Raw genomic sequence first — 23,650 nt, forward strand, 5'->3', positions numbered from 1 at the left:
TACAACATGGTGTGTAAACTTGACAGCTAATACGTACTTCATTCTGGATTATCACGTTCGCAATCTTTTGCATTTGAGTTCTCATGTACTGGTTGATTGCAAGCAAGTCCTTGTGTCGGTCCTGGCCCCTGGTTGGGTTCCGATGGACCAAGTGTAGCTGGGCTCACCACCTGTCTCACCCAAGTGAACGAGGGCAGACCGACCTCCCTGGAGGCTTCTGAGTGCCGTTGTCTTTATTGTTTTTCCCACCAGTGTTTAATTATCTGTTTTCAGCTACTTACAATTTAAGGCGTATGGTTATGTCTTTTTAAAAAATTTGGGAAAATAATTGTGGGCTTTCAGCGTTGCAACTTATTCTTAAAATTATCTTTCAAGCTTAAACATTGCGGCCTTCTGCCTTTAAAAGATTATGGTAATATATTTTTAAATTTTTTAAACTTAATTGTGGCCTTCAGCCATTTGTATTGCACCTTGCATATGTTTATCTACTTTGCCTTGAGGCCTTCCACCTAGCTGTGATATATGTTTTTTTTATTTGTTATTTTAACTGCATTTTTATCTTTTTGATTTTTAAGATATTTTGTTTGGAGGCCTTCAGCCAAGAAAGAGTTGCATTTGATAAAGGTTCGGCTATGTGCCGCTTTGGTTGTAAATGTGTTATTAAATTACAATAAATCACATTAGAAGGTGAATCTGACCCCAAACTTATTTGGCCCTTTCCAAAATCCTGATTACCGGTTTTGCCCTGCGGGTTTAGTGGGCGTCTCAAATGCGAGTGCAGGCAGTAGTCAAAAAGAAATAATAACTCCCGTAAGACATCTGCACCTAGTCCGAACTATACCAGTGAAGTAAACTGCATACAGTGGTTTACGTTGGCAGAAAGTGATTGATATTTAGACTTAAAGAAAACTTCCAAGTTTGCTGATATTACTGTAATTCTGTCACAGATGTCAAAGATCTTGGATGAGCAGTTGAAGGGAACGGACCTCTTGATTAGAGGTTATGAAATGATTTTTAACATTTAACTCGATCAAACGTGACTTTCAACCACAGTAACGGAAGACAATGGAAGGTAGTTCAGTTAGATTAGGCGATGTTGAGGGAGTTAAAGTAGAAAATGAGGTACTAGGATTATTAGATGACTTTTGCTGTTCGGGCAGCAAAATAAGTGACTAAGGCGGGAGTGGAAGAGCCATAAAATTCAGGCTAGCTGTAGCAGAGAAAGTACGACTGTAATAACGCAAATTTGTTAACATCGAATATTACTTTGAGTGTTAGGAAGCCTTTTCAGAAGGTATTTATCTGGGAAGTGAAATATAGTTAATAAACAATTCAGACAAGAGGAGGAACAAAGATTTTTAGATGTGCTGCTACGAAATAGTGTGGTGTATTCTTTGGGTATATCGGCTATTTAATGAAGTGGGAAGGAAAGATGGTTACAGATAAACCTGAGTAGAAGAAAGGTTCGGTTGACAGGACATATCCTGAGGCAATAAGGAATCGTCAGAGTAGTAATGGAGGGAGGTTTGTGCGAGAGAGGATCGTGTACGGGGACTGATGCTTGACCTCAGCAAGAAGGATAAAATGGACGTAGGATGCAATAGTGGTGCAGAGACGAAGAGCCTCGCAGAGGGTAGACCAACATGGAGAACTCGATCAAACGTGACTTCGGTTCAAACACTACAACACGAAAAAAGCTAAATGTAAAAATGTGTGGAGATGAATAGCTATCGAATTACTGATCGGGACAGTAGTTCCAGCTGAAACATGCAAATATAACATGAGAGGCATTAGCTCGCTGGAGAACTCATCACGCCAGCCCAACATACAGAAGCATGCTGCGTTTAGGTCCCTGATACACAGCGTACGCTCTCTTGATTTAGAAGAAAACAACCTCAGGGATGAGCTAGATACAGTAAAAAGCATCGCGATAAACAATGACTACACAGCCAAACCAATTGACAATTTAGACAGACAAATACACAAAACTAAGACAACAAATACCCAGACTGTGAAACAAGAGAAAATATTTGCCAGTGTTCCATAACTGGGGCGCATATCACAAACAATCGCTAATCTTTCCAAAACAGAAATGTAACAGTTGCCTTCTCAATTAATAATAAGTCACGAAACTGTCTCCTCGATTAACATAAAATCAAATACGAAAAAATTCTACAGCAGTGGAATGTAAAAGGTATCAAGCCCCAGTTGTCCTGCCTACTTCGTAGGGAAAATGGGCAGGAACTTCAAAACCCGTTTTCAAGAACACGCAAATGCTTTCATGGTCAACCACTTCGAAAAATCAGTTACTGCACAACTTGTGTTGGAAACGAAACATATCATCGACAGTCTAGAAAACAATTTGGTAGTATTGCATAATGAAACCAATAATAGGACCCTAAATCTGCTAGAACAACTGGAGATAAACCTTCATAAAACAAATAAACCAGAATCTGTTTTAAATGAGCAGACAGATTTCACAAGCCACAGTTATTTCAATAATTTGAAGATCTGCTCTAAAGTTATTCGCTGGACGTCTCAATTGTTTGATAATCAGATCTTTAAGAAATTCATCTTCGATCACACCATGTACAACACCATCTGAGAAGTGGTTACAAAAATTTGTATGCAGATATACCTCTTGAGTGAAGTGATATCTATTAACAGAATGGAGAAACCATTACATGATGGTGTTAAAACCTTGAAAACACTTTTCTTGGATTATGTGCTGGTTAACACTGCTCATTTTTTACATTGTTTCGGACATATTTTCCGCATTTGACTTACGGAATTTATAACCTAGCATCAAACCTTTTCATAACGGGAACAGGCATTTCACTTCATTCTAGATCAAAAACAAATCATGTATTAAGACAACTTACATCTGAGAATGGACCCACAGGCTCCGAAATGCATGTTGTATTGAAAAGTACGAAAATTTGTGACTGAAGGCGTCTTTCAACTCATACTTCCAAACGCTAGTTGGCTTCCTACCTTGGTGACGATGAACACGTCTTCTCTCTTCAGCTTCCCAGAGTCGAACCACTTCTTGAGGGTGTCTCCAATCTCCTTCTCGTTGCGGTAGGAGTAGGCGGTGTCGATGTGTCTGTAGCCTGCTGCCAGGGCCGCGTCCACAGCTTCACCCACTTCGCCCACCTTGGCCTGAAATTGTGACGAGGTTGATGAGGCACAGCAACGTATGTCTTTGGGAAAGGTAGTTCTGCAGCTAACGTTGTAACTTCCTCACTGAGTGTTCAGGAATGAGAACTAATTTTGGAGCAAGTTATCAGCCCCCTCCATAACAGTAATAAAGTTTTCTGCTCTGTGATGGTCTTGTTATGGAGGCTTCCTCTGGAAGTTGCGTATGCGCTATCGAGCTGCTTCCTCTGCAGTGCGACTTTGAAACGAGTCTTCCACGGCAACACAGCATTACGCGCACCGGCATTGCTGCTTGCCCACAGTAAACAGCCATCGCCCATTGGTGTCGAATAGTTCCGGCGGGGTGGTATTGTGGAATACACGAAATGTTGTACGGCGACCGACCAGAGAGTTACATATTGTCTAAAGTTATCCCTGAAACTGATACCGTCCAGTAATTCTGCTCTATTTTTCTATCTCTTTATTTTAGTAGTATATACAAAGACTTACTTCTCTAATCAAATAGAATGTAAGCATAGCGAAATAATTTTTATGTTTTAAAATAAAACATAGTTCACCTGGAGCAGTTACTCTTTTAAATCGGCCTGTAATTATTTTGGGATTGTTTTGAAAAATTGTTTTATGTTAATATCCTTCATTGCAGTGTCAGAACTAAAATGTAATCAACAGGCAGCTAGTATGAATTGTAGGAAAAGCCTGAAGTTTCCTTCGCTCTGTATTTTCATGTATAAAGCATAGGATTTTATGGTGGAATTATTAAAAGAGTGTTATGTGAATATATTTACGCATTTTATGTATCACCATGTGTTAAGCTAAAATAAATCTTATTGCTTATTAATTAATGCTGATTTTTGAGTGAATCGAGTGTAAGACCAATGTTGACTCACAGGACATTGTTGACGACAAGGGCAGTTACCCCAATGGTTAGCTGTATTTCTTACAGCCTATACCCTCCATACCCAGTAGCACGTTTTTTGAAATGACAGCTGTCTTTGTGGTGTGCGTATTTTGATGGAGCAAGGAATTAGTGAGACGTTGAGACAAACTGTTTTCGTGTGTGGAACTCCTTTTATTTTTAAATTAGTACTTCATTTCTTGTCATTGTCATTGGAATTAGCACCTCACAGCCCCATAGGAATTATCAAGGGACCTGGTGATAAGGATAACAACAAAACCAATATTTAGCAATTTTCTGCAAAACTTCATTGTGTAAGTTTGTTGAAGTTAGTTAATTACTTTGTTAGTTTCATGTTCCATGGGTGATTTTGTCCGATAGATCGCAATGATGTCGAACGCGACATTTTACATTCAGATCGCAAAGTAATTTGTACATATGATTACATTCTGAACATTTCTATCTTCTTTTTTTGAAAAGGAAAAAAAAGATATACTGATGTTGCGAGTTAGTAAGTCCTATCTACCACTTTTTACGCATTACAGTATAGAAATTCTTCTACACAAAAGAAGGAGAAACGTGCTCCATTTGTTTTCAAATTTCACTTCGCTGTCTGTGAGATATTTTATATCACAGGTAAGTGATCAAAATTTTTTGTTGCAGCATTCTGCAGCCCCTTTTGTGCTAAAGACAACCTTAATGCGAATTAATGAATGTCATTTTTCCTTATGGTATTGTAATTATGTACATCATTGTTTCTTTAGAACCGTTGCGAATTATTAGCAGCAAACATCATGGGATGAAGCAGTAATCAGAATGCTCAACTCCTTAAATAGATGTCTACAAGGTGATCGTGGGTGAGCACCACATATTATTCTTGTAGAACGTTTTTGCGCAATGAAGAGTGTCTTTCTTAAAGATGATTTACCCCAGAACATTATTCCATATGAGATTTTTGTATAAAAATATCCTAAATATGTAAACTTCCAGATTTGTCTCGAGTCAAGATTTTCAATGATTCTAAGTGCAATGTGGCTGAACTAAGTTGTTTTAGGAGTTCCAAAGTTTGCATTTACCAGTTTAAATTATGTTCTATATAGGCATCTAGGAATTTTTAAGTTCCCACCTAATTTCTTATTATTTTCTCACCATGTGTTACACTTATCACTGATGTTGTACTCTAGATGTTCAGAACTGAATACGTAATATGTTTCTAAAGCTGAGAGTGAGGCCACTCGCAGATTATCAGTCATTTATACTTCATGGACATTGTTCACCAATTCTTCTGTTTCCAGATGAATGCTTGGACGGATAACAGTTCTAGTGGTCATCTGCAAAAGGAACTAAATCTGCTTATGTATCTGACGGAATATCGTTTACCCAACAATAGTAGACTTGAGCCTTGCGGATCCCCGTATGTGATTTCTTTTCAGTAAGAATTATGTCCCCTGTCTATGTAGGTTGAATTACTAAGTGCAACTTCCTGCATACTTTTTGTTGGATGGGTATGACGTTATCCAATCGTTGGCTGTACAATCAGTCCCACAGAACTTCAATTTATCTAGAGAGTACTGTGATTCACACAGTCAAATTCATGAGGCAGGTCGCAGAAAGTACCATTCGGCGCTATTTTATTATTTAATCTGGTGAGTGAACATGTAAATGGCATTCTTAGTGGAGGAACCTTTGTGACACTCGAACTGTGTTTTTCTGAGGATATTATTGGCGCAAAGGTGAGATACTGTTCTAGAATAGATCACCACCTCAAAAATTTAAAAAAAAATATTGTCAGCAGTGAAACAGGACGGCGGCTATTGACATGTCTCTTACGATCTTTCTTAAAGATGGGTTTTGACGCTAGAATATTTTAGTCTCTCTGGAGAAATGTCTTGAGTTAGTGAAGCATTACGTACCGGTACTCCAGGTAAGACCAGACTTTTTATATTGGAACAAATTTTTAGTACTCGATTGGAGACACCATCAAAACCAGATAAGCTTTCATTTTTGAGAGAATGTATAATATTCTTCATTTCAGGAGGAGAAGTTCGTGATACATTTATATAACTGAACTGTATGAGAGCTACATTTTGAACATTCTGCTATGCTTTTTCTGTTGAACTGTTTGTTCTTATGCTTTCTACTATGCTTAAGAAATGATTATTAAATACATTTGCTACCTCTGGCTTATCATTTAAAGGCAGTCCATGTGTAAGTAGGCTGTTTATGTTTTCTTTATGTAAGTAGGCTGTTTATGTTTTCTTTATGTAAGTAGGCTGTTTAGGTTCTTATATTGGTAACGCCGCCACCACGTAGCGCTCTCTGTATGAAAATCACTGGCTGTGCTGTGTGCAGTCTGTGGCTAGTTTGCATTGTTGTCTGCCATTGTAGAGCGGCAGCTGGATGTGAACAGCGCGTAGCGTTGCGCAGTTATAGGTGAGCCGCCAGCAGTGGTGGATGTGAGAAGAGAGATGGCGGAGTTTTGAAATTACATATGACTTGTGATGATATTAAGGTAAATACATTGTTTGTTCTCTATTAAAAGCTTTAATTTGCTAACTATCCCTATCAGTAGTTAGTGCCTTCCATAGTTTGAATCTTTTATTTAGCTGGCAGTAGTGGTGCTCGCTGTATTGCAGTAGTTCGAGTAATGAAGATTTGTGTGAGGTAAGTGATTTTTGAAAGGTGTAGTTTAATGTTACTCAGGACCATTCTTTTGCAGGGATCTTTGATAGTCAGATTGCGTTGCGCTAAAAATATTGTGTGTCACTTTAGTGAATGTTTGAGTACGTTCAGTTTTGCTCAGCTGTTTGAAAAGCAAATAGTGTAAGAGGTTTATCAGCACAGTCGTGTATAAATTGTTCTAAAGGGGACGTTTCATATGTCGACCCTTAGCCTAGGATACCTCACTGGAATCTTCTGATTTTTTCTTGTAGTTTGTGCCTTTAGTGTAGCTTTTGTTTATTGCTAGTGCGTAATTGTAGAGAGAATCTCCTTTGTAGTTGCACTCTTTCATTGTTGTACTGTAAAACAGTTGTGGCATGCATGTAGATTTGCACCAAGTATTTCGCAGCTGCAATTAACTAGATATTATTTTCAGTGCTATATTAATGTGTTCTCTTATTTTTGCTCTTCAAATTGTGTTTTTCTGTGTTATCGTGTGAAATATTGTCACAATAATGGCGTGTGAAAAACGTAACACTAGGCTCCAAAGTAAACTGAGAAATCATAGTGACGACGAGCGTAGCTTATCAGCACCACTGTGTAGTGAATGAACAGACGTTCCAAGTAGTAATTTGGTAATTGTGCATAGGGAAATGGAGCGGGCGGCAAATAATGGTGTAGACAGTGAAACAGGTTGTGAACAGGGAAGCATTATCGATCGATCGGTCGGCAACAGCTCGCCTCAGGAATCCGAAATGACAGGACACAATTTTACAAATACTGTAGATTCAGGTTTTGCGTCCTCACCGTTTTCTCAAATAAGTCAAGACACATTTTCAGCTTGTCAAAATGTGAATGTTGCCGGTGCAAATGCACTGCCGAAAAGAGTAGAGGAACAGATTCCAGACACTAATGCATTGCTATTACAACTAATGCAACAAATGGAACAAAATCAGAGACAAACACAGCAACAGTTAGACACAATGGAACAAAATCAGAGACAAACACAGCAAAAGCTGCAAAAGTTAGACACAATGGAACAAAATCTTCGGAAGTTAGACACCACACTTGAACAAACACGTGAAGATTTAACTACTGAGTTACATAACATTGAATCGAAATGTCAAAAAGTCTGTAATGACGTAAAAACACAAATTTGTGAGCATTTTCAGACTATTTTTTCGCGGCATGAAAATGCATTACAGAATCACGAAGCAGCCATAAAAGAACTGCAAACTATTGTTCATGAAAATCATGAGACCTTGCAAGCTAAAATGGACTCAGTTGCATCTACCGATTCGGTTACGCAACTTGCAAAAACTCAGGAAAACTTAAAGGACACAGTAGATACTCTGAAAATTGGTTCAGAAAGACACATGGAGGAAATTAGTTCATTATCAGAGAAAGTAGTGGAACTTTCGGATCAGCTAAATAATTTATCTGCGAAGGTAGATGATAATCTGAATGACACAAAACCAGTAGTCTTCAATGACACAGAAGAGTGCGAACAAATTAGGAAACTGAAACAAAATCTGAATCAAATTAATACGCAACACCAAAGAGAAATCCGTGAAGTACAAGATCAGCTGACACAGGTAATACAAGAATTACATATTTCAGAGGACACTCGCACTCCAGCACAGGAAGAGGAACTTAGAAATACGGAAAAGCCACAAAATAATAACACAGGGCATTTCGGTAATTATGAAAGAAATTGGCAAGGTACACCGAATTTTGAGATGGAACCGCCGACACGACGTAACGATGACCGATATGCTACTCGCCGACACGATGATTTTGACTATAAGCTGTTCATTACTACACGTAAATTCAAAACGTTTAAGAATTCTGCCAACGACATTCATCCACAAGCGTGGCTCCATCAATTCTCTCATTGTTTCCCTCCCAACTGGTCATTGGAACACAGGTTAGAATTTATGTGTGGCTACTTAGAGAATGAACCAGGTGTAAGAATGCGATTGGTCATTCACGATTGTCACAGTGAAGGAGATTTTTATCATGCCTTCCTCTCAGCATATTGGTCTCAAGCTACACAAGACCGAGTAAAACATAGCATCATAATGATGAAACACTTCGAACAATCTGAATTTTCCAGTCTTGTGAAATATTTTGAAGACATGTTGTACAAGAATCAATACCTGTCAAACCCATACAGCCCCTCAGAACTCATCCGCATTTGCTTAATCAAACTGCCTGAACATTTACGACATATTATTTTAGCAGGACGTTGCAAAGACGACATTGAAGCTTTTCAGGGACTGTTACAAGAATTAGAAATTGACACAGACAGTCGCGGGATGCGAAAACAGGAAAACAATCACTACAGGTCACATCCGTCACAATTCCGTGACGACAGAAATGATAACTGGACGCGACAAGGCTATTCTCATCACACAAATCGTGACCAAAATAGACACCACCCATATGACAACCGTTGGCAGAGTAGTCATAATTACAGGGAAAGATCACCTCTCCGCAGTAATGACTATCACAGAGACAATCAGAGAAACAGACAATATGGGAACCAAAATAATTATTATCAAGGGAGACAGAATAACTTTAGACGCAACGGTCCAGCGCGTAGTTACCATTCAGGGAGAAATTCTCCACCACGTGACCGACAAGAAAGAAACTATGGAATCTACCGACATGACGACAGACGATATGATCATAACGACAGACCTGAATTGCATCAGAACTGGCGAGATTTAAACAGAGCAGAGCACTCTCGTCACGATGAATTTGTAGAAGTTAGGTCTCCAAATCCCAATAACGACGCACGCCAACAAAGAGACAATAGGCAATGACTCACTCCACTGGCAGCCACAATACGTACTTATGAAACTGACGACGCAGCTGCCGTAGCTAGTAATTACGTAAAAATGGAAGACATTAGGGACATCTTACTCCAGGAACACGACGTAAAACATAACAACATTGCTTATCCTGTGATTCACATTACTGTAAATGACGTAAAATTTACGGCAGTACTTGACTCTGGCAGTCCCATTTCAGTAATCAGTGAAACAGCTTTTAGCAAGTGCAACAAATCGAACGATTGCCACACACTTCCGTTACGTAAGATTAAATTACAAGGTGCAATCTTTGGAAAAAGTGTAGATGTACGCCAACAAACCAACTTAGAATTCTTTTGTCAAAGCCACAGCTTCTCTATGAACTTTCTTATTGTTCCATTATTGTCGACGGAAATTATACTGGGAGTAGACTTTTTGAATGAATACAAAGCAATCTTAAGCTTTCACGATGCTGAAATAAGTTTAGAGAAAGAAGGTAAGTCAATAGCTTTGAAATTTGAAGACTGGCTCTCAAACCATGATGAGGAAATTAATCGGATTTACGTTCTGTTAGACAACAGTTCGGAATTTTCTACGGAACTAGACACTAACAATCACTCTGCAAGTGCTAACAGGGATGATACCGACGGCATATTTGAAACCAATGAGTTAATTCAGAATAAAATTCAAACAATTGAGAATTGTAATGACACTGATAGGCAGGACCTTTTTGAGATTTTACAGGCAAATTCCACAGTTTTTACCCACAAAACAGGGACAATCAAGGGATTTCAATTCCAATTTCGTGTTCGTGAGCATACTAAATTTTGTGTTAGACCATACGTAATTCCGGCGCATTATAGGGACCGTGTTAGAACAGAAATACAATCTATGCTTAATGAGGGCATTATTGAGCCTGCAGTAAGCTCATACAACAACCCATTACATGTTGTTGAGAAGAAAAATGGATCGATCAGGCTTGTTTTAGATTCGAGACAAATCAATACTATTATTATTCCTGAAACAGACAGGCCGCAGACGATGGAAGAACTTCTTCAAAATTTTAATGATGTAAAAGTGTTGTCTTCCATTGATCTCAGATCCAGCTTTTATCAGATCGAACTTCATCCATAGTGCAGAAAATACACAGCTTTCCTTTGTTTCGGCGTTTGTTATCAGTTTCGGAAACTTCCTTTTGGTTTGAACATTTCTTCGGTAGCATTCATTCGCGGGTTAAATTCCATATTACCTGAGTTCTTAAAACGTCACATCACCTTATATGTGGACGATATTCTAATAGCAGAAGCTTCATGGGAACAACATAACCGCATCCTCAACAGTTTGTTACGTATTTTTGCAGAATCTGGAATTACAGTTAACTTGGAAAAGTCTGAATTCGGTAGGTCAAAGGTGAAGTTTTTGGGACATATTATTTCTTCTGAAGGCATTCAGCCGGATCCTGAAAAGTTAGAAGCAATCAGAGCCATTCCAGTTCCATCCACAAAAAGACACGTCCGCAGTTTTCTAGGTCTCGTAAATTTTTACCGTCGTTTTCTGAATATGCAAATGCTAGTTACACCAAAACTTTGTTCTCTCATGGGAAAAAATACTATTTGGACCTGGGACGAACAAGCACAGTTGGAATTCAATTCTTTGAAAGAAGCGTTACTTCACGCGCCAATACTAGCTCATCCAGATCTGTCACAAGATTTCTGCCTTAGCACGGATTCTTCTACAGTCGGTCTTGGTGCCCGTTTATTTCAAGAAGCCATAGAAAATGACACTACTGTTCAGAAAACCATTGCTTTTGCTAGCCGAGTGCTAACAAAATCTGAAAAAAATTATTCCGTAACTGAATTAGAAGCTTTAGCGATCGTTTGGGCATTTAACAAATTCCGTTTCTTTCTTTCTGGTAAGCACGTAAAAGTATACAGTGATCATCGTGCATTACAATTTCTTATGTCTTCAAAATTAAATCATGATAGGTTAAAACGTTGGGCATTGTTTCTGCAAGAATTCCGCTTCACAATAGTCTACATTCCCGGCAAGGAGAACATTGTTGTGGACCCGCTGTCACGCGCACCGGCTGGGCTTGAGAAAAGTAACACAGAAGGCAACCTCGAGAAAAATTTCAGTATTCTTTACATTCAGAAAGTCGCCTTTGAAAACTTCATCACCACATCTTTAAAGGACATTGCTCATGAACAAGATAAAGATCCGATTTGGAAAGACATCAAAAGTAAATGGCATGAAAAGACCCACACTCAGATTCGGCATTATTACCTGGTTAGAAACAACATACTGTTCAAACGCTGCACTGTTGATGACAAGCTATGGGTACTTTGTATTCCTGACGATTTTGTTAATAAGCTCATTTGGTACATTCATTTCAGCTACGCACATTTTGGCCCACGAAAATGTTATCATATTCTTCGAACGACTTGTTATTTTAACAATATAGAAAAGCGAATTCGAAGAGTCTTGTCTATTTGTAAACTTTGTCAAAAGGCGAAACCATCTACTATCTCACATCGTGCTCCGTTGTTTCCTATTATTCCTTCTAAATTAAAAGAATTTGCTGCTGTTGATCTCTTGGGACCCCTTGTCAAAACATCGAATGGATTTTCGTACGTTCTAGTCGCTGTTGAACTTAGTTCAAAATTTGTTTCTTTCACTCCGTTACGTAAAGCCACTGGACGGTCTGTATCCAACGCCTTTGTTAAAAATTTCTTACGTGAAGTTGGACACGTTAGTAAAGTCATTTCAGATAACGGACCGCAATTCAGATCTGCTGTTTGGTCACGCATGCTTCGGAATCATAAAATCAAACCTGTTTTTATTTCATTGTATTCACCACATTGTAACCCGTCTGAACGGATTATGAAAGAAATCAATAAGCTTTGCAGACTTTATTGTCACAGAAAGCATCAGCATTGGGACAGATATTTACACTTATTTCAAAATGTGCTGAATGAAATGCCTCATGATTCCACTGATTTACCACCTACTCTTGTACTGAAGAATGTAGAACCTCCGAATAGAATAAGAGAGCTTGTACCTTTCCCGAATACACGTAAACTTCGACACAAAGACATAATTGATTTGGCTCTTAAAAATATAAAATCTGCAGCAGACAAAAGGAGAAAACTACACGGTAAAGCAAATGCAAAGAAATTACGTATTGGTCAGAAAGTTCTCATTAAAGCTCATTCATTGTCACATAAGAAGAAACACTTGAGTCACAAATTCTTTCTAGTTTACAATGGACCTTACAGAATCCGACGTATACCACATGATAATTGCGTTGAAGTTGAAACTCTGCGTACTAGGAAGAGTAAAGGTTTACACCACATTTCTCATGTAAAACCATTTATTGACAGATAATCGGCTTTTTAACTTAGTCTTTGCAATTTTCACTTCACGCTACTTGTACAATTTGTCACACTGAGAAACTGTTAACATACAACAATGTTTGAAGTTAAATATCCAGTCAAGAACCAAGAGAACTTATTTAAACAGAAATTACGAATGCATTGTTATTGTGAACAGGCGACACAGTGTTATTGTGTGTGTGCATTCTTGCTTGTTAGTTGCACGATTATGTAATGACTATAAGGCTCACATACTTGCAACATATACCGGCACTGGTAATGAAATTTTCATGCAACATTTTGGTTTGCTTGAGAGTGGATTCTGGATTTAAGGTACTTTAAGTGAGATACCAGATGAGACAGTGGTTAGTTTATGTGACAGCTACACGATTTTATCACGACGCTACTAATGAGCGACAATTTACAATGTTGCTTTTGCGGTGTTTCTGTTTTATATCTGCACAGTTTTTCTGTATTATTCTGGAAAGTAAAACATGTTTTAGTAGTAACTTTTGTGGTATAGCTACAAGGAGACAGCCTTTTCTGTAGCACAACAATACGTTACAGCACAGTACTTTCTTCATCACGGCAATAAGCGTAATAAGTATGATATCTATACACAAAGCATTTCACCTTGTTTATCATGAGGTAAGTAAATTGGCTTCTGCTGAACTTAGCTTTCGGAGGACGATAACTACGACACTCCCACAGAGATTATCTTACAGCAAGACGCACATTTAGCGCTACAGGACATGTATTTGAGTGATTAATTTTGTACTAAAAACATTTATTTTCAAAGATATTTGAAATACAATGATACAAAGGTTTTCCGTAATACATTTCATTCCATTCTTGTAACCTGTAACACCTGAGGGTATAATTACAATAAACCTCAGGGGGGTACACGCCTACTTTGTGTACCATGTGTTTGGCAAGCACAAGGAGCCATAGCTAATATGGTATTTGCTTATACAACTTTACACATCGGTACCATATTTCTCTAACACAAATTACACAGCTATCTGATCATTTAACTGAGAGAGAGATCATGATTTTTAAAATACGTTTGAGGCAGATGACACTATTGAAATGAGCAGAGAATATTTTTTATGGTTTGAAATTATTGCAGAAAGCTATGACTTTTTTGAGATTTTACTGAGGTGTTATGATGTTATTTTTACGACGACGATGTGTATTATGCTGTTGAGGTATGTTTATGTCAATAAGATGATGCTACCATATATGAGGAATGTTATTACGTGTTTATATGTATATGAATAATGAATAGAAGTTAGGGACTCTTGACTTGTGAAAAAGGATGTTGGAAACAAAGAATCGTACTTTAAGAGTTATGAAATGTGTGTGTAAATGCGTGAATGTATCACAATGCCGGCGAAAATTTTTTTGGACACTATTATATTCATAGGATTTTGTTTCTACACATTTGTGACGTAAATTTTCGACCTGTGAAATTTTCATATGAGACTGTCACTGTAATGGAAACTGGTGTCGTAAATATTTCCGTAAGAAAGTTAAGTGACCACCTGCACATAATGCGTCGTGGGCACACAGCTGTGTCAAACACCTGGAGAACAAGCCATTAGGGTGTGCCTTTCCAGAAGCACAGGTAGAAAAAAAAGAAAAAAGGCAGGCCTTTATCCTCACCATTGACATTCCTTTAGAGAAAATATTGCAAATGCGACACCCTCATTACTTCCATTAACCTTGCTATTGACATTCCTTTGTAGAAAGCATCGCAAATATTACACGCTCATTACCTGAAAACATATGATTACTCGTACTTTGTGCTAATTACTGAAATGCTTATGAATTGATGGGAAATATTCGAACATCTGCACACCTGATTATGACAAGTGTCTTTCTACGAGAGTTGAGAGCTACTGACTTACGAAATGCTACATGACTATTGAATGATATTTTTATGCTTTGGTTTGCGTAATTGCTTATTTCATTTGATATCTGGTTTCCAGCTGTGTTGCAGCATTGCTTTTATAAAATAAAATGCATTTGCTAATGTGAACACTTTCTGTCAACAGATCTATTAAATAATTATTTTATGATCCACATTCTTTAAAAAAGGAGCGCTTGGAAAGGAAAGAACAATAAGAAGGAACTAGTAACAGTAACACATAATTTTCTTTTCAAGTACATGGTAATATTTTTTTTACAATAAGTTGTAGTGGTGCACCACTTTAATTACATAGACACTAAGATGTGAATAGACATTTCCCTTGTCTGCATTATTGTCTTTAGTGTAATGTTTTTTCTGCTTGAGCTATGTCATGTTTAGATATAAGTTATTTCTGCTGCTGTTTGCCAGGCATAGTGTTACTGAATTTCACTTTGTATTACTCTGTTAAGCTAGTTTTACTACTGATTTATTTTTAGTTGCTGCACATTGGCTCATATTAGTTGTAGTGCTGCAATTGCTTTACCTATTTAAATTTTTTGTCATTGATGTTTGTATTAATTGTTTTATGTGATGCTGCATTGCCTCGTCCCTTAGTTTAGCATCTGAGCTCAGTAGATTTAAGTTAGCTTAAGAGGGGGTAGACTATATAAGAGAATGAGTTGCGATGAATTGGAAGAAATGCATTGAGAAGTTATACGAAAATAAGTACGGAAAACAGGTTTAGGTAGGATTTTCTTGGAAATAAATGATGAGGTAAGCAATGTGTGAACATATAAATACAGAAAGCATGCTTAGATAGAATTTTTTTTGGTGGAAACAAAGGGTGAAATACGAGGAAAGATATATGGAATGAAGTTTTGGGGTGGACTGCAGTACCAAATGTTACACTGAAAACAAACCCTGTCCTTTCCTTTTGTGTTATCCCACTATGTGTTTGTGTACCCTTGTGTAGTTGTTTTCTTCCTGTCTCTGTGTAGTTTCATAGAATTTTTTCTTCTTTTAATATTAAGCTCCATTCACTATGATGAGGAATACTGTTATCCTCAAATATAATTGGCATTAATAATATGTTATTTACTTTGTAAAGATGTTAGACATTATTTATTCTGTTTTAATGCTCGTGTGTAAAGTTGATGTTTCAAAAGTTATTCTGATCGTTTATGTATTTACTTATGTCATAATTCCTGTAACACTGATGTATATGTTATTTCGATTCTTTTGTAAAGCTTGTACTACAAATGTTATCTGTATTGTTATGTTCTTTAAAGTTGTATTTTGTACCTTTGTTATTGTATTTTTATGTTATAAAATTGTAACTGACACCAGTTCATCTAATTAAGTAACTTGTACGTTACATTTCACTGCACACGTTTCTGTTGGTCATAGTATATGGACAATATGTGAGAAGTAAAGACTGTTAGTGTTTGCACGTGTGTTAATAATTCAGCAAGGGACTGGATAACAGCATTGCTGGTTCTAAGGACATTTCAAAAAATTTTTTTGTGAGTGCACAAGTGGTGGTTATGGACTTGCTATATTAACTGCAAGACTCTTCAATGGTGATTGTGCACCCGCACAGTCACAACAGATGGCTGCTGGCCATCTCTACAAGGACTACAGTGGGTCTACACCTTTGCTGACTCACCAATACCGTAATCTCTACAAGGACTGCAGTGGGTCTACACTTCTGGTGACTCACCAATACCGTAATCTCTACCAGGACTACAGTGGGTCTACTCTGTGATGACCTACCTACCAATCTTCTTCAAAACGTCGAATGACTCTGCTGTGGGTTTGCTCTGTTGTGGCCCATTACCTGTCAGCATGTCAAGAGTCAGCACTGTCTTTCCGTTGGAAGGACAACACTACTTCTTCAAGACTGCATGAAAATCCACTACTTCTGTGTGCAATTTCTTTTACTAATGAGAAACTGTAATTACTATTATGATGAATGATCAGGACTATCTTTATGGACTGTGAGAAAATTTTAGCTTTTGACCAACATTGTATCAATAAGTGTGTGCAATTTATATCTTTGTTACTGTAATTGTGAAAATTTTTTTTCAAATCTGTATTGGCCAGTGCCCAACACCTTTTGTAAAAATTTTTTGTGGGGAGCATGGGGGCTATGTAAGTAGGCTGTTTATGTTTTCTTTATGTAAGTAGGCTGTTTATGTTTTCTTTGTGTAAGTAGGCTGTTTAGGTTCTTATATTGGTAACGCCGCCGCCACGTAGCGCTCTCTGTATGAAAATCACTGGCTGTGCTGTGTACAGTCTGTGGCTAGTTTGCATTGTTGTCTGCCATTGTAGAGCGGCAGCTGGATGTGAACAGCGCGTAGCGTTGCGCAGTTAGAGGAGAGCCGCCAGCAGTGGTGGATGTGAGGAGAGAGATGGCGGAGTTTTGAAATTACATATATTATGACTTGTGATGATATTAAGGTAAATACATTGTTTGTTCTCTATTAAAAGCTTTAATTTGCTAACTATCCCTATCAGTAGTTAGTGCCTTCCGTAGTTTGAATCTTTTATTTAGCTGGCAGTAGTGATGCTCGCTGTATTGCAGTAGTTCGAGTAATGAAGATTTTTGTGAGGTAAGTGATTTTTGAAAGGTGTAGTTTAATGTTACTCAGGGCCATTCTTTTGCAGGGATCTTTGATAGTCAGATTGCGTTTCGCTAAAAATATTGTGTGTCACTTTAGTGAATGTTTGAGTACGTTCAGTTTTGCTCAGCTGTTTGAAAAGCAAATAGTGTAAGAGGTTTATCAGCACAGTCGTGTATAAATTGTTCTAAAGGGGACGTTTCACATGTAGTTCAATAGTGATGTTATCCTGTTCTATGGCTGGTTTCCCTGTCTTTCATTTCACTAAATTCCATGTAGCCTTAAGTCTGTTGTCGAAATTACTGATTTCTGTCAGTATCTGCATATTCCTTGACTTTTAAAACATTTCTCAGTAACTCTGAATAGTTTTTGAAGTGTGTAATTACTGTAGGATACCTATCTGTTCTAGCCAAGAGATACATTTCCACGCTCCTTGCAGGAGATATTCCAATTCCTATAGTGATTCATGGGTTTTTACATGGCAGTTTAGTGTGCTTTCTGATTAGCGCATTCAGAAAGCTATTTTCAAATAATGATATAAATTTATCATGGAACAGATTAAATTTTATGTTTGTAATTGGTTTATTAAAAATTTCATCCCAGGTGGTCGGTAAACTTTTCTTAAAAACATTTGTCCTGGAGTCATTAATTATTCTGATTTCCACTGAAGAGTGTCCCTACTGAAATGCACTATGATATTTATCATAATTAACTGTGAATCTTGATCAGAGAGAGCATTTGTTATGGAGGGAACAATTATTCTCTTACTTTGAGCTTCACTAAAGCAAATATTATCCTATAGGGTCCTACTGTCTCCTTTATCCATCAGTTCAAAATTTCTATATACTGTTACGATTAAACGTTAACTATTTTTCAGTACTAATTCATAAGCACATATTTCTATGTGCTAATCATTATAAAATCTACGTGGCTCACGTTCTGAACTTGTGATCTGTCTTAATACATGTAACAACTTTTCCCATGTTAGATCTGCATCAGTAAGCTGCTACATTGTAATGTTTTATATGTAACTTATCTAATCTGTGGCTATGTGGTGCTCACACAGGTATGACAAGTCTATCTTCTCAGAACTCTCTACATTTTCCGAAAAGACAAAAAGCTCTTCTGTCTCATTACTCACTCTTTCAATATTTTGATGAAATAAATTAACCTTGATTTTCTGTGCATTCTTAATCATTTTGTGGGCTCTTCGGCTATTTTCACTTCTTTCAAAATAAGGTGCCTCAGTTCTATTTCCAACTTTAAACAAAGGCACTCCTCCGACACCAGGAAGCACAGGGCTCTTGCTTGGCGTTGGTGGCCCCCGTATATCACCTGCAAACAGCTCAGTCAGTCTGTCTTTCCCTCTCTTATTCAGATGTAGACTAAGTCTAGTATATCCCCATCTCCCATTTGTAACAACGGGCACGCACTCATTTCTTTACAGCCAGCACAGCCGGCTCATCTCAGTGTTCGCAAAGCTCACAGCATTGTTAAGCCGGGACTGGCCACGGTACTGCAGAACGTCCGCAAAACTCACATCTGTGTGTGTGTGTGTGGTTGCTGCTTCTATTTCATCCAAAAAAATGGCTCTGAGTACTATGGGACTCAACTGCAGAGGTCGTCAGTCCCCTAGAACTGAGAATAGAACTGAGAACTACATAAACCTAACTAACCTAAGGACATCACACACATCCATGCCCGAGGCAGGATTCGAACCTGCGACAGTAGCGGTCGCGCGGCTCCAGACTGTAGCGCCTAGAACCGCTCGGCCACCCCGGCCGGCTATTTCATCCAGGTCACCCCTAATGCTGTAATTGCTATTCTTAGTCAGGCTGTTCCCTCCTCCAACTACTTTAATAACCTGATCCTCTTTGCGAAAACCACTGCTCAGATCTTCAATGTCCTCTGTCATCTAGCTAACAATAAGCCTAGTACTTGGCTTCACAGTACTTGTGACGTGGTACCCTGTTCCTAATTTGTCTTGTACCATCTGGCATACGCCCCCCCTCCCCCCCCCCCCCCCCCCATGGCTACTACCTAGCAGCGAGACATTTTTCTTCCCACTCTCATTTCTTGTACCAACCTACATCAGTGTCTTTCCTAGAAGACTGCTGCACCCTACTAGGACCTAGAGCTGGATGTCGCTCTTCCGCTCCTACTTCAGGCAACAAGTCAAATTTATTCGATACTGTTAGCTCAAATGTAGATGAAGTTGAAGAACTATCCCCCTTTCGCCCATTGCTTCTTACCTTTACCCACTTTCCAAGATCTTTTTCCTCATTCAGCGTATCTAGTTCAAATTCCGCGTGAGCTTTTTCATCCTGAAAGGCTCACATCTTTCCCGCCTGCCCAGCGATTCTCTTCTCTTTTTTGCAAAGCCTGCAGTTCCGCGGGAGAGCTTCGTTGAGTTCCAAATTCAGTTAACCACTACAGCCACTCCAGTGAAATTTCAACCCATAGTCTGCAAAGTCTAGTCTTTGACTATCCTGCAGGAAACACGCACACGTTTTCCGCATTACAACACAGATTATACTTTTAAAATAGAATTAAACCACTTAATACACTTTACGCTACACGAATTATCGTTGTTATCTGCAGCAAAAATTAGGTCTAGGTTAGTGCTTCACATGTATAATATAACGTAACGTTATTCATTTCCGCTTACATCAAGAACTGAGCATTCACTTGACTGCAGTACCCGTTAATTATTACCATGTTCTCCAAATCATGGCGAGATAATCTACACTCATGCTCATAAATGAGAATAATTGCAGAATGTGGTGCCACACAACGTGGCGCTACACAAAACTGGTGCTAATAGCATAGGCACATAGACACTTAGGGAACACACACGACACAGATCTGTAAGTCCACGCTATTGGTGATAAGTTGAGAAAACCGTCCAGAAACACGTGTGCTACAAAACGCCACTGTTTCCTGCGTTTGTACTCCGACATCAATGTGGGATATGATCACCACGCACACGTACACAGGCCGCACAACGGGTTGGCATACTCTGGATCAGATGGTCGAGCAGCTGTTGGGATATAGCCTTCCATTCTTGCACCAGTGTCTGTCGGAGCTCCTAAAGTGTCCTAGGGGTGTGAAGACGTGCAGCTATACGTCGGCCGATAGCATCCCAGATGTGCTCGATGGGTTTAGGTCTGGAGAACAGGCAGGCCATTCGCATGATATATTCTGTTTCAAGGTCCTCCTCCACGATGGCAGCTCGGTGGGGCCGTGCGTTATCATCCATCAGGAGGAAGGTGGGACCCACTGCAACCCTGAAAAGGCGGACATACTGGTACAAAATGACGTCCCGATACACCTGACCTGTTACAGTTCCTCTGTCAAAGACGTGCAGGGATGTACGTCCACCAATCATAATCCCACCCCACACCATCAAACCACGACCTAAATACAGGTCCCTTTCAAGGATATTAAAGGGGTTGGTATCTGCTTCCTGGTTCATGCCAGATGAAAACCCGGCGGGAATCACTGTTCAGACTATACCTGGAATCGTCTGTGAACATAACCTGGAACCACAGTTCCAATGACCATGTACTCTGTTCTTGACACCAGGCTTTACGGGCTCTACTGTGGCCATGGGTCAGTGGAATGCACCTTGCAGCTCTCCGGGCGGATAAACCGTGTCAGTTGAGTCTTCTAAAGACTGTGTCTGGAGACAACTGTTCCATTGGCTGCGGTAAGGTCTCGAGCAAGGCTACCTGCAGTACTCCGTGGCCGTCTGCGGGCACTGATGGTGAGATACCAGTCTTCTTGCGGTGTTGTACACTGTGGACGCCCCGTACTGTAGCGTCTGAACACGTTTCCTATCTGCTGGAATCGTTGCCATAATCTTGAGGTCACACTTTGTGGCACACAGAGCGTCCGTGCTACGACCGGCTGTGTTTGACCAGCCTCCAGTCGCCCTAGTATTCTTCCCCTCATAACGTCATCAATATGTGTTCTTTGAGCCAGTTTCAACACAGAGTCACCATTAGCACGTCTGCAAACGTCTGCACACTTACTTGCTGCACCGTACTGTGACATGCACCAACAGACCTCTGCGTATGTGGACTGCTGCCATCGTCACCGTGCGACGACCGCAAGTCAAATGCACCGCATGGTCATACCCCGAGGAGATTTAAACCCGCAAACTACCCATCAGTATCAGCATTATCCTTATTTTATGAGCATGAATGTAGTCATCCTTATAACAACTATAGTAATGCAGAACTTCAAGCACACAAGAAATAATGAAAACGTAAAAGAATGCATACCTCAGTTTCCATCACATAAAAATATTTCATCAAATGGCCGTTAATTTAAATTTTTACTTTTTGTATTAAACGTTTCTAAATATTTTTTGGTTATTTCGCTTTGAGGACTTGGTGAAACACTCATTTTGATACATTTTTCGCTAGTTTATATTTTTTAACGTAGGATTCGGCTTGTTAGCCACTGTCTAGCATAGCCCACAAGAACAGTAATAAAATCATCCTCGTCAGTTATGCATAAATATATAGACACTAGTAGCAAAAAATGTGTGTTTTATTTTTGTTATTCTAGCCACCATCTGGCCTCACAATGCTCAAGACCGAGGAATTTGCTAATACGTAACGAAATGAAATAAAGTCCCTCCTACAAATAAGATGATTTTCGAAGTGGCCGTGTACCCAAACAAGACAACTGATAAGAGGGACACCAACAGATTCGTAGGGAATGTCTGTTGGTCAGCATGTATGAGTAAGCTTGCCATACTCAGCAACACAGTAAGGGACACCAATGAGAACTTCCAATTTTTACGCCGATCAGCTAAAATTTTAGTAAGGGAACGACGTGCACAATGCAGTAACCAGAAAACTTATGTTAATCAGTCTTAGGGCTACATGCTGTCCACTTATCCCACCTTTCTGAATAACTACACAGCCATTCACATCGCTTATGAGGTAAACTAGACTGTCTTATTCGCGTTGTTAATCGTATTCGTACGTCAGTCGAGTACTGACAGTTGACGACAAACGCCTATTGTCCACGCTCAATTGCCTTTGAGCTGGAGCCGCAGTGCCTCGTTTAAATAATGGAATTTCTAAAACGCCAAAATGTTTTTGCAAATACATTGACTGTACTATTCAAGTTACTTTCACGACTGGTTTAGGCTACTATTTAAATTAGGCAAATGCACTGTGTAATAACAAATACGTAATGTCGTGCACCTAATTGTTACTCGGACGAAAGTATTGTAAGTCAGATTCACATTCCAGTTTTTTGGTCAGCGACATATAGGCCTAACATTAATGTAATTTTGATAAACGAGTTACAAGAAGAAGACAAATTAGCGGAAAAAATATTAAATACGGATTTTAGCCTCCCGTGCAAAAGGTCCATACGATACTGTTGTTTTAACCATGAATTACGGTAGATTCTTTACAATACGGGACGGTTGGTAACCCTGCGTATGTGACACTTTAAGGTGGAACGTACCTGCCATGTACCCAGGCCTACAATGGGCATCTTCTGGCCATTGTAGAAAGTGATGTGCTGCAATGTGCCGACCATGTCGTCCTAGCCTTGAGCTGCTGCGAGGCAACTGCTAAAGGCAAAGTTTCTGCGTGCTCTCTCGTTCCCACATAGATTCCAGTGTTTTGTACCTGTTGCAGCACTTGAAACAGTAATGCTGTTATCTCGAGAGGCGTGTGCAGCGCAATTAAAAGGCAAGTTGAGTGAGATTAGATGTGAACCGAAATAAGAGATTATATAATTGGGACTCCAAAGGAAACATTTGAAGCACAGTGCGATACCGCGATGCTAGACTTATCAAGGAATGCCCATGTTTCCCCTCCAGCAGTTGCACAATTATGTACAACGAAATGAAACATACATGTCTGTGAAACACTTTGCGACATATCATTTCAAAACCTGTAATGATATATTTTCACAACAGTAAATTATAAGCAACGCGGTTTTCATTTTAAGAACGATTTTTAGTACATTGGTGTCAGTCTGCCACAGCTTGGGTCGGATACTCTTGTCATTTATGTGCCTCACCATCATAAACGTAAGTGTATGGTGGCAAATGTATTGTTGAATGGATTTAATATGCTTGCTATTGGCCAACCTGGAACGACCCTAGGGGATCAAAGACACGACCAGCAACGGCTAAATAACACCACCTGACAGGACACAGATTCTTCGCCAGCAGATGAAGA

The 23,650-nt window shown here is 39.1% G+C and overlaps 1 protein-coding gene across 1 annotated transcript in view; it reads right to left on the bottom strand.

The window, feature by feature from the left end:
- Nucleotides 1–23,000, bottom strand: part of LOC126106128 (1,5-anhydro-D-fructose reductase-like) — a 65,181-nt gene extending 42,181 nt beyond the window's left edge. Inside the window, exons 1-2 of the mRNA XM_049912372.1 lie at nt 22,926–23,000; nt 2,995–3,162 (exon numbers count right to left, since the gene is read on the bottom strand). Coding sequence (XP_049768329.1) covers nt 2,995–3,162; nt 22,926–23,000 — 243 coding nt within the window. The remainder of the gene's footprint in view (nt 1–2,994; nt 3,163–22,925) is intronic.
- Nucleotides 23,001–23,650: the final 650 nt, after the last annotated feature.

This window comes from Schistocerca cancellata, chromosome 10 (genome assembly GCF_023864275.1).
Source record: "Schistocerca cancellata isolate TAMUIC-IGC-003103 chromosome 10, iqSchCanc2.1, whole genome shotgun sequence".
In the NCBI taxonomy this organism is placed as follows: domain Eukaryota; kingdom Metazoa; phylum Arthropoda; class Insecta; order Orthoptera; family Acrididae; genus Schistocerca; species Schistocerca cancellata.